Source organism: Cydia strobilella, chromosome 26 (assembly GCF_947568885.1).
Source record: "Cydia strobilella chromosome 26, ilCydStro3.1, whole genome shotgun sequence".
NCBI classification, from domain to species: domain Eukaryota; kingdom Metazoa; phylum Arthropoda; class Insecta; order Lepidoptera; family Tortricidae; genus Cydia; species Cydia strobilella.
The window spans coordinates 8215963-8229027 of NC_086066.1; the positions used below are offsets into that span (position 1 = coordinate 8215963).

Consider the following 13065-nt stretch of genomic DNA (forward strand, 5'->3'; position numbering starts at 1 on the left):
ACGTCATATATACGTCATAATGACGTAACCGACGTCATAATGACGTATAAATGCTACTTGGGTGACATGCGTTAAAATTATAAATAATAAACGAAACCGTCAACGCCCTCTATACGAGTGTCGCCCTCTGATCGAGAATCAAATTTTCGTAATTTTCGAGGCACGTTTTTTCCTTAGACTGTATCTATCTATTACGGAGTTATATCTATCTTTGGTGAAAGTTAAATCGTGACAAAAGTAAACGCAATTTTGTGCGAAATATCGCAGCCATTCACTGTGCGTGATAAATGTGCCACATTCCTGCAGTGTCAACATGGTTGCATTTTTATCACCTGTCACCAGGGGTCGGAAACCGGTATTTGCTCCATACAAAAATACCGGTATTATTACGTTCTTTTTCGTTCTTTTGTTTATAATTTCATTTTTAATGGGACTTTTTAATGATGCAAAATTGTTTCCTAAATACATGATTCAGTCCTACGTAATGAGCATAAAAAAATTCAAAATATTAGGCTGTTTCGGGGTTTTTAAAAAATACCGGTTCCGAGCCCTGCCTGTCACTATGCCTGTCACTTTCGCACTTACATACTTGTTAGAACGTGACAGGCATGGTGACAGGCGATAAAAATGCTACCGTGCTAAGCTGTACATGTGATGCGGTGAGATTAATATTAAAAATAAAATCGACCAAAGATTAAATACATTTTACTTTTAACTCGTTGTTTTAGTACGCGCGACATGTTTCGGAGAGCTTAGCTTCTAAAATTATGCAAAATCAGCTTCCATCCGCGATCTGTCTGCGTGTGATGATGATAATGATTGATAAAAAACCGGCCAAGTGCGAGTCGGACTAGCCCACCGACGGTTCCGTACTTTTTAGTATTTGTTGTTATAGCGCCAACAGAAATATATCATCTGTGAAAATTTCAACTGTCTAGCTATCACGGTTCATGAGATACAGCCTGGTGACAGACAGACGGACAGACGGACAGCGGAGTCTTAGTAATAGGGTCCCGTTTTTACCCTTTGGGTACGGAACCCTAAAAACTACCCTATGTCCTACACTGGGCCCTCAGCCATCTCCATGCAAAATTTCATCTAAATCGGTTCACTGAAGCGTGAAGAGGTAACAGACAGACAGACAAACAGACAGAGAGATAGACAGACAGAATTACTTTCACATTTCCAATATTAATCAGGGATAATGCTACCTGCGTAGACACACTGGCACCGTCCCACCTCCAACGGACTAATGTAAAAGCGGGCGGAGCGGCGGAAAGCGCCGAAATTTTAAAACGTAATAAATATAAGAGCCTCGGTAGAGAGTATCATTTCATTCCATTTGGAGTTGAAACTCTAGGTCCATGGGGTCCCAGCGCGCATAAGTTGTTTGCAGAAATCGCGAAGCGTCCGGTTGACGTAACTGGTGAGCGAAGAGCTGGCGGCTTCCTCGCACAACGTATCAGCATTGCGATACAGCGGGGAAATGCCGCCAGCATCCTTGGTACAATGCCTCAAGGGCCTATTTTAGATTTAAGCTAGTTATTAATTTCGTTTACGTAGTACCACTGTATATATCTTGTATGTAAATAAATGTTAATATAATATTGGGATATAAAAAGGTATGTACGCGAACCTAACAAATGGTGTGTAGGGACGCTCTGGGCCCTCGATTTGTAAACTCCCGTTTATAAATCACTGTGTTCCGTTACTTAGACGTTTATTTAGCTCATTTTGAACTTTGGTGTGAAGTAAATCCCAGGTAGCAAAATGACGTCAAATGACGTCAGCGACGTCATAATGACGTAATAATGCCTTCATTATGACGTCGCTGACGTCATTTTACGTCATTTTGCTACCTGGGATTGCATTAAAAAAATGGCACAAGCCCTAGGGTTTGTTAACTAATAACTAGTTATTACAATATCAATTACAATCACTTCAAAACACAGAGAAATTAGGGCTTTTTGAGACGTAATACTCAAGACTAATAAACAGGACTATAGGTATAGATTGTTAACCAAGGCATGAAGGGCACTTACTTCTGCTGAGGTAAACAATTGAAATATGGTTATAAATGATTTGTCATACATTTTCCAATATTTAACTACCCATTCCATAAAAAACAATACTCTTACCTAAATTGTTAATTGAAAGTATGCTCAAGAAAAAGCATAAAAGTAGTGTTTAACTCGGGTGAAAGGCATCATTTCAGCCTCGGACTATTGGCGCACTCACTGCGTTCCGAGCGCCAAAATACCTCTGCAGAAATGAGTGCCTTTCATCCCTTGGTTAACAATCTACTATTGTCCCCTGCGTGTAGCGCTGTGTATCGTATCACTCGCATCAGTAAATACGGGTAGACGATTCATCACACAGTGGTCCTGCGGCGGACAAAAACAAAATATATTGCTCATGTGTCCGCAAAAATGGACTGGGACTGTGTTAATATGAGTTTAGTGGGGATCAGACATTAGAATGATTATACACACATATCAAAAACTCATAGTGTCTGGCTGTTTGCTAAAGGATAATAGAATAATGAATTAAATCAGGCGTTAGTTTGCTGAAACATCGGAAAAAAGGTAAAATAATGAAATTGAATCGCGTTAGACCACAATTTAACAACAAATACTAAAAAGTACGGAACCCTCGGTAGGCGAGTCCGACTCGCACTTGGCCGGTTTTAGTATTTGCTGTTATAGCGGCAACAGAAATAATTCATCTATGAAAATTTCAACTGTCTATCTATCACAGTTCGTAAGATACAGCCTGGTGACAGGCGGACAGACAGACAGCGGAGTCTTAGTAATAGGGTCCCGTTTTACCCTTTGGGTACGGACCCCTAAAAAAGAGAATACAAAACGCTGTTTTGGGCAGTTTTGTTGAGCCCGAGAAGTTTATGAAAAATTACATAATTTAGAACATTTAATTAAATATTAATTAGCGAGGGTCGAAAGTTGTTTACCGTTTGTTCTGTTTTTTACTGCTTAATTACCAATCATAAACAACCCTAGTAGCAAAATGACGTCAGCGACGTCATAATGACGTCATTTATACGTCATAATGACGTAACCGACGTCATAATGACGTATAAATGCTACTTGGGAATGCGTGTTTCTGTGTATAAAATATAGCATGTAACAATAGTACATTACGATACAAGTGCGAAAAATAGAAAAACCATTTTTTTATGCCATTAGGATCGAAAGAGTTCGTGATTCTGAGTAGAAATAATACAAAATATATGATAAAATACAAAATTAATAAGTTACATTTTTTTTAAAGAAATGCTCGATTTATTTTAACTGGCCAGAGTTGGACGTTATCTAGATAATTTCTTATCTAGATAATTATTTGAAATGAAATCATTTCAAATAAATTTATTCAAAGATAAATTCAATCACAAATAGTGCGTTGACAACTTTTTTATTTAGATAAAATATCTAGACGAAGATAACTGGCCTCGTTTGTTATTGAAGTAAGCTTATAATAATAAATTTATAATGTCACGTCGGGTCAAACCGTCACACTGTACTACTGACATTCATCTTTTATTTAAAATCCCAACTAATTTATCTAGATAAAAATGAAACTGATCTAGATAAATTCAAAATAACAAATGACGGATTAGAGTTTTGAATGATTCACGGTTAGTTTCACTAGACTTATTATATTGACCGGTATACCTATATAGAGGAGGGATGGTAACGTTGAAAGCGAACGCAGCCGACGCGCAAGAATGAGGGTAGACAGAGCGCTGTCTACACAACTTTGACACCCACCCGCTATCTTCAGTCACCCGTGAACAAGATGCATGTAACTGCGTCGAAATATCGGGAGCTCACAAATAATACAAAAGGTAATCACGGTCTATATCCCGGTCAATATAAGTCAAATGGCGGATTATTTAGTTATTTCAAATAAAAGATGATTTAATTATCTTCCCGGTTATTCGTAAATAGATAATTTTTGTCCCAACTGTAAGTAGCGTCTGTACTAAACAAGCACCAATCCCTTAAAGGGATAAGTTCACCTTTGTACAGTCGCCATCAGATATATCTGAGCGGTCAAGGCTCTCGCAAATATCTGAACACGCCTCTATTGTCAAGGCGTTAGAGTGCGTGTTCAGATATTGTGAACACCTCGGGCGCTCCGATATATCTGATGGTGACTGTGCTGCCTATTTCTGTGCCATATTTGTGTTCTGTGTTTTGTACAATAAAGAGTTTATACATACATACATACATACACTGTCACTGACACAACGACACAAGCATTGGTTTATTTAAGACAGTCTGTAGTTACGTTCAGTTACAAGCATATACAGACATCATGACATTTTATTATTTAGTTATAAGAAGAAAAGTTATAATGAAAATGTATCAAGTCAAGTCGAGCAAAACAAACATCCTTTTCTCGAAGCCATTCTGGCCATTTTCTACGTCCTGTAATTTTGGTTCTGGCTAAAGCTAGAGCCCTGAATTTTCAGTGACATCAAAGATAGATATAACTCCGTAATAGATGGATACAGTCTAAGGAAAAAACGTGCCCCGAAAATCAAGAAAATTTGATTCTCGTTCAGAGGGCGCTACTAGTTTTGGCCTACAGTCGTATAGATGGCGTTGACGGTTTCGTCTGTTATTTATCAATTTTAACGCATATCAGTGAAAGAAAATGGGTCAAAATCATAAAAATAATTAATGCAAATAAAAAAAAACATTTATCTATATTTAAATACATGCTATCGTATTTTTATAAATCTTCATTTTTAGTTTTAAAGTGTGTCGACAGATGGCAGTGAATTTACTGGGGTTACAAAATTTACTATGACAGTACCGCTCTAGTATAAGTTACTCTATGGTGACATATAGGGCATGATATGGCCATATGGTCGTCATTATACGTATTAAAAATTGAAGAAATCTGATATTGATGCGGTTTTAACACTGACTAAAAAAAGGAGCCCACTGACTATCAGTCCGCCGGACGATATCGGCCTGTCAGTTGTTCGGAACTGTCAAATTTTTGTTCTAACTGACCGGCCGATATCGTCCGGCGGACTGACAGTCAGTGGGCCCCTTAACCGACTTGGTATCTCAAAGATAGATATAACTCCGTAATAGATGGATACAGTCTAAGGAAAAAACGTGCCTCGAAAATCAAGAAAATTTGATTCTCGTTCAGAGGGCGCTACTAGTTTTGGCCTACAGTCGTATAGATGGCGTTGACGGTTTCGTTTGTTATTTAACAATTTTAACGCATATCAGTGAAAGAACATGGGTCAAAATCATAAAAATATTTATGCAAATAAAAAAAATCATTTATCTATATTTAAATACATTTTATCGTATTTTTATAAATCTTCATTTTTAGTTTTAAAGTGTGTCGACAGATGGCAGTGAATTTACTGGGGTTACAAAATTTACTATGACAGTACCGCTCTAGTATAAGTTACTCTATGGTGACATATAGGGCATGATATGGCCATATGGTCGTCATTATACGTATTAAAAATTGAAGAAATCTGATATTGATGCGGTTTTAACACTGACTAAAAAAAGGAGCCCACTGACTATCAGTCCGCCGGACGATATCGGCCTGTCAGTTGTTCGGAACTGTCAAATTTTTGTTCTAACTGACCGGCCGATATCGTCCGGCGGACTGACAGTCAGTGGGCCCCTTAACCGACTTGGTATCTCAAAGATAGATATAACTCCGTAATAGATGGATACAGTCTAAGGAAAAAACGTGCCTCGAAAATCAAGAAAATTTGATTCTCGTTCAGAGGGCGCTACTAGTTTTGGCCTACAGTCGTATAGATGGCGTTGACGGTTTCGTTTGTTATTTAACAATTTTAACGCATATCAGTGAAAGAACATGGGTCAAAATCATAAAAATATTTATGCAAATAAAAAAAATCATTTATCTATATTTAAATACATTTTATCGTATTTTTATAAATCTTCATTTTTAGTTTTAAAGTGTGTCGACAGATGGCAGTGAATTTACTGGGGTTACAAAATTTACTATGACAGTACCGCTCTAGTATAAGATACTCTATGGTATCATATTACATCTCTAAACTTTTTTGTAGTAGAAGTATTGCCTTGAGAGACTGGCATCTTTTTACATGTAATGTTTTTGATGGGATATTATTTACAAAACTTTTGTTAGACATCTGAAAAATAACCCCCAAATTTGTCGCTATGAAACTTTCCTTGTCCAAGTTCGTCAACTGAAATTCTGAAGTTTTGTGTTTTCAGAACACAGACGGAAATAAAGTGAACTGTATTGGATAAAATTTCGGAGCAAAATAAGGCTTTTGTCTTGTCAAACTTTAAATGAAATACATACAGAATTCAGGGCTATAGCTTTTACGCCGCCATAGAAAATAATGGCTGTCGTTAAAACTTTCACCATAAAAAGTAACGAATCAGTCGCTAATAACTATCTACCATTCAAAAAGATATGCAATAATAATATATAAATAAACAAAATAAATTTTATATGGGAATTTGAGTTTCCAAAACGTCCCGCTTGGCGTGCTGTTCATAAATCCTATACAAAATGCGACTTAACACAAACGCGTACGCACGTCGAGCCATCGAATTAAATTTACTTAGGGGTTCAGATATTTTAGAACGTGAACTCTAGATATATACTAGACTAGAGATATACTAGACTCTAGAGATATACTAGACTCTAGAGATATACTAGACTAGAGATATACTAGACTCTAGAGATATACTAGACTCTAGAGATATACTAGACTCTAGAGATATACTAGACCATGACGGTCCATATCCCGGAATATATCGGAAGGAAAACATCGTGAGGAAACCGGACTGATCCTAACAAGGCCTAGTTAGTTCCCCCTCTGGGTTGAAAGGTCAGATGGCAGTCGCTTTCGTAAAAACTATAGTGCCTACGTCGATTCTTAGGATTAGTTGTCAAGCGGACCCCAGGCTCCCAGGAGCCGTGGTAAAATGCCGGGATAACGCGAGGAAGAAGAAGGAAGGACGGTCCATATCCCGGTCAATATAAGTCTAATGAAACAACCGTGAATCATTCAAAACTGTTCTGTATTTGGAAATTAATTCCCGGATTGCAGTTACTTTTAAGTGTTGTTTCATTTGCTACTATTGATACTGTATGTACATAGATAAAAATAAATCAAATGAACAAATTTTATAACTAAACTACTAAGCTTTTTGTGGCCGGCAAAGTGGAAGGGAAAAGGCCTGGAAGGGGACGCAGTCCAATACGTTGGTCTGACCAGATCCGCACCGCTCTTGACTCCACAGTTCACATGGCTCTCCACACCGCCAAAGACAGAAGCATATGGAGAAAGATCGTAAGAGAGAAAGTGATACAAAAGGGAGGTCACGACCCTCAGTACTGAGGAATACGACGCTAGGAGGAGGAGGATATAAATATACATTAATTTATTTTATTTAAAATCACATTTACAATCGGGTCTGTCGCGATTTTTGTTACCTTTATTTACCGATGTTTCGACACAGCGCGAGAAAATTGCCGGCACGAGGAATATTTATTCTAATTTCTGATTATAAATTCATTATAGATTTTTAATAAAATATCCCAACAGACATTCCATTTTCAAACCACGCACCAATCTAACAAGTTATCAGTAAATAGTGAGATAAAATCAACCAAAACCACAGGATATTGCGACGTCGACGGTAACCAGACATGGGTAAGTTCCTTTACGAAATAATATAGTACTTATAAGTATTTTCACTACACACGTAAAGGCTATCTTTATTCTTCATCAGTTATAAGATAAGATATCATTAAATGATAATGTTGCATTTTATCCGCAAGAGTGGCATGTCATGTTGGCTGGTGGAATAGAATTTTAACTGATGAGTATGAACGATAAATACGTAATAAAGTTATTACCTATATACATATACATAACACTAATTTAAACTTTCACGATTCTTAGGAATTAAACGAACTTACCTGTAAGTGAAGTTCGATTCTAATTATATTAGCTGCACAAACTTAAGAGGCCGTAGTCGATTTTGGAGCAAAAATGTAAAATTGATAGATTTAGTCGTTGAAATTATACACGTTTTGTTACGTAATATCTAAATAACAAGTATTGATTTCTATTAGCACGTCTTCTCATCTTGCCTTTTAATAATGAGGTCGCGAGCGTGCGTCACCGGTAATGCATGAGAGAAGGGACAGTTTAAAAATTCATCAAAAAATCATGGTGGTAAATTATACAAATTGATGTTTAAGAATAGTTTCAGCAAATATTGTAGATTGTTTAAGTATCAAAATTACGTTGAAATTAAGTCGATTTTTAGAGAAACTGTCACTTGTTTTGAAGTAATTTCTGGAGAAAATTGATTTCGTCTAACTTTCATTTACACTACTTCAAAGTCATAATAATAAAAATGTAGTCTGATAAACGTCAAGTACAGGATATGTGTAATACAAAATTACCATGTTTAGCAGTCCAAAATTTACGAAATTTACAAATAAGAGCGACAAAATCAGTGCTTTACGCGCGTTTACCTAAACGTCTATCAGAAAAGCAAACATTACTAATTTAGTGAGTCTGTTTTCAAAAAAATTCTCTGATAAACGGTAAGATAAGAAGACGTGCTAATAGAAACCAGTACTTGTTATTTCAATTAGGTAACAAAAGGTGTAAAATTTCCCGGACTAACTCTATCAATTTTACATTTTTGCGACTAAAATCGACACCGGCCTCTTAATGAGTAATTATTATTCACAACAGCGGCGGGACTTCGCGTAAAATAGGTTTTTTTATATATACATATATATATATATATATATATATATATATATTATTTTTAATTTACCTCCGACGTTTCGAGGACGGCGTTGTCCCCGTGGTCTCGAACTTACAACTAAAGTAAGTAGTAGTGGAATTTAAAACATATTTTACGCAATTATGTCCCGCCGCCGTTGTAAAGATACATAGTTATTTTTATTTTGTGGCTGACATGATGCTGTCATATTTTGCTATATTTCGGTTTATTTATATATATTTTTAAGTATGTTTATGTATATTTGTATTTCTTATATGTGTATGTATATTCACTGTAATTGTGTGTGTAAACGTAGGCTTCATAACGTTTCTGCAACACCCACCTTTTCTATAATTTCTGTTTCCGCTACCCAAAGGTTGTCTGGAAGAGATCGCTCTTTAGCGATAAGACCGCCTGTTGTCTGCCTCTATATTTAATTAATTCATGTGCAAGCATTATTCATTCTCTCAATTTTGAAATCCATTGTCTGTGTCATGGCATGGCAACACCAAACTTCGCACTGCGCAGCCGCGCAAAGAACAAGCGTTCAAATGGACCAATCACGTTAGTCTTGAATCTTGATTGTCGGTTGTAAAAATGTCGGAATGTAAAAGTTTTCTCGGCGCATCAAACTAAGATTTATAATAAAATAGTGTGAGAAGTGAACTCATCTTTACCTAAAAGGATTTGCAATATAAGTGTGTGTGCGTAAAGATATACGCTGGGCCCGGTCGAAACATTTAAATCTGTGCGTGAACAATCTAGCGCACATCGCCGTCGTCGCATGTCATCAAAGAGGTATGTGGATTCATTTTCGGTGGTTTGTGTAATGCTAGTACAGTTAAAGGTTTAACCTATGGTTTACATCCCTAACAGCATTTATACGTCATTATGACGTCAGCGACGTCATTAAGACGTCATAATTACGTCACTATGACGTCGCTGACGTCACTTTGCTGCCTGGGAGTTAGTAATTATAATATCGAAAGCAAAAATACACAACATTTCATTTCATTCGTATGTTTTTATTGAGGCGTGCCAATAAAGAGTATGCTATTTATCTAAATTTGATTGGGATTTTATTTGCAGTTAGTATTTCCTTACGTTGTGGTGTTGTAAAACATTTTGTGTTTAACTCGGTACCAAAGTCGACGTGCCTTGAAACCCTCTCAACGCTCAATATTCCAATTTCAGAAGCACTCGCTACGCTCGTGTTTTAATTTTGGAATCTTTCGCTTGCTCGGATGACAATAGCGTAAGGAGTTAAATAACAACTTTGCTCTCTTGTAAAACATAGAACTATTATTTTGTTTCTACCTTTTTAGGGTTCCGTACCCAAAGGGTATAACAGGACCCTATTACTAAGACTTCGCTCTCCGTCTGTTTGTCCGTCCGTCTGTCCGTCTGTCACCAGGCTGTATCTCATGAGCCGTGATAGCTAGACAGTTGAAATTTTCACAGATGATGTATTTCGGTTGCCGCTATAACAACAAATACTAAAACCAATAAAATAAATATTTAAGTGGGGCTCCCATACAACAAACGTGATTTTATTGCCGTTTTTTGCGTAATGGTACGGCACTCTTCACTTTGTCGGTTTTTTATATATTATTGACTATTACTTATTCTGTGCCTACAGTATTCTGTAGTCTGGCTGTATACTCAATGATTTATCACCGTCAAGAAACTTGCCGGCGTAACTAATTTGCGGCCTCACTCTGAAGGGGATCCCATGCCCCAATGACCTTCGATCTGAATCCCTTAGTTTTCTAATGTTATTTGTAGCTTATCATAACAGCAACGGTTTTAAGCAATATCGTATCCCATATTTACTTAAAAGTTCATTTTCGAGATATTTGGCATCAAAGTTGAACAATTTCTTCGCGTATTTTCATACATATGCACCCCAGGTAGCAAAGTGACGTCAGCGACGTCATAATGACGTAATTATGGCGTCATAATGACGTCGCTGACATCATAATTACGTGTAAATGCTGGGACTTATGCAGGTTTCCTCACGATTTTGTCACCGAATAGCTAGTATTAAATATCAAATGATATTTCGTTCATACATTCCGAAAAACTCATTGGTACGAGCTAGGGGGGCTATTTTTGAATTACGAGCGTTCGATTTCGTCACTCTAAAATCTGTGGAAATCGGCGAAATGATATGTTTGAAATACGAGCGATATAAATTAGGAATCCCGTGGTATTGACTTGTATTCAATTCAATTTGTATAATTTAAATGCCTAGTAGGCATATTTATATCATTAAAGGGAGAACACGAAATCAAGCGAACGCAGTTCAAAAATCGGCCCCCAGGATTTGAATACGCGACCTAATACGGATTGAAAATCGGACGTCAGATCCACTCGGCTGCCGCTTCTCCCATCCTATTTACCCACCGTATACCGCATAAATCTATTTTATTTATCTAATAGTAGAAATCTTTGCGGTGAAAGCCCACAGTGGCTTTATTGCCCCTTGTTCCCCCAACTCAAATAACCGCAGGCTTATTATGATTCGAGACCCGAACACTTCCAATATTCTTATTTTATAACCCGTTGCGAAATGAGATTATCTTTAAAAAAAAACCCGGCCAAGTGCGAGTCGGACTCGCGCACCGAGGGTTCCGTACTTTTTATTTTTTTTATTTTTATATTCGAGTTGATTGAATGAAAGGTAAATTGCGGTTTACGATTTATGACGTATTAAAAAAACTACTTACTAGATCACGTTCAAACCAATTTTCGGTGGAATCTTGCATGGTACATCATATATTTTTTTTTTTGTTTTATCATTTTCTTATTTTAGAAGTTACAGGGGGGGGGGACACATTTTACCACTCAGACACAGACAGACATGACGAATTCATAAGGGTTCCGTTTTATACTATTTGGCTACGGAACCCTAAAAAAAAGTAAAACCGACTTCAAAAAGGATAATCCATATACATGTCACGCAAACAGGCGCAATAATATGACGTCGAGTTGCGGAAACCAAGCCCGCGAAAACCTATCCATACTATATATGGGGCATTTTCTATGAATATGGGGCATTGTATTTATATCGGAGCATCGTTTATAATGGTGTAAGCGCCATCGACAATAAGGTCCCTTTTTATCGAAAATACCACATGTAATATTATAAATGCGAAAGTGTATGTGTGTTATCTCAATTCCACCATGATTCCACCCCGCTTTTCACTATATCAAGGGATGATTACCGGGGTAAAAAAACTATCCTATATCTTTCCCCGGGACTCAAACTATCTCTATACCAAATTTCAACTAAATCAGTTCAGCGGTTTAAACTTCACACTTTCGCATTTATAATATTAATATGGACAGGGATTAAATCTAGAAATTTCTTAATTAAATAAACTTGCAGAAGGAAAAGATGGACTAACTTAAAGTTCGTAAAGCATTCTTGTATAGTTAGTTAAATAAAGTTGTAACACAACTTTCCATGAAATATGTAAGGTGAGTTAAGGTTATTCCGTAAACGCTTAATGGTCTATTTTTTATTTGTAGCTGATTTTATTTTCATCGGAATTTGATAAAGGTAATTCTAAAGAGCTAAGTCTGGGCGGAATAAATACGAAATCCCAATTTGATAACAAAAAAAAAGGTACGTATTATTTCCCATTGAGTTACGACAATACCATACGTTTTCGTAATCAGAGGATGTCTTCATACGTTGAAATTGTGCTTATATTATACAGAATAGGGAATTCTATCATTTATCCACCAAATTTTATCTAAATTCATCAACTGGAACAGTCGCTTTTGCTTTGTTTCGTTCAAATTTCCCACAACGCAAAATCAGCTCTATTTCCTATACCATAGGTTCAAATTTCAGTGGGGAATTTTGGATTTTTATGTATAGCTGAGCAAAAAAAGGTAATGATACTTTATTACCGACTTACTTTATTACCTTTGAACCATAGTTGTTACTAGTCCCACCGTGAAGTAACAACTATGTGTGGCATTGGACCACATTTCGATTTTTCACGGTAGCTTATAAAGATCTATATTATCCAATTAAACATAACTAACTCGTGACTTTAAAGTCCAATTCGCTTAAAAACTCACCGGAATTGCCCGAACACACCTTATGTCTAGTTCCTCGGACATTATATTTTCCTACTTTGTGAAGTTTCTTATTTACTTTGACTGTAATTTGCAATGTAGATAGTTTCTAAACTTGCTATAATACTTTGCTCTCTTAATTTACAAAATATTAAGCAGG

At 36.6% G+C, this 13065-nt stretch overlaps 1 protein-coding gene across 2 annotated transcripts in view; it reads left to right on the forward strand.

Moving 5' to 3' along the window:
• The window catches only part of LOC134753372 (Kv channel-interacting protein 4-like), a 53849-nt gene that overhangs the window by 13946 nt on the left and 26838 nt on the right, over positions 1-13065 (forward strand). Inside the window, exon 2 of one of the 2 annotated variants that reach the window (XM_063689257.1) lies at positions 7656-7720. In XM_063689257.1, the coding sequence (XP_063545327.1) occupies positions 7717-7720 (4 nt within the window). In that variant the 5' untranslated portion in view covers positions 7656-7716. The remainder of the gene's footprint in view (positions 1-7655; positions 7721-13065) is intronic. The other variant, XM_063689258.1, reaches the window with a different exon arrangement.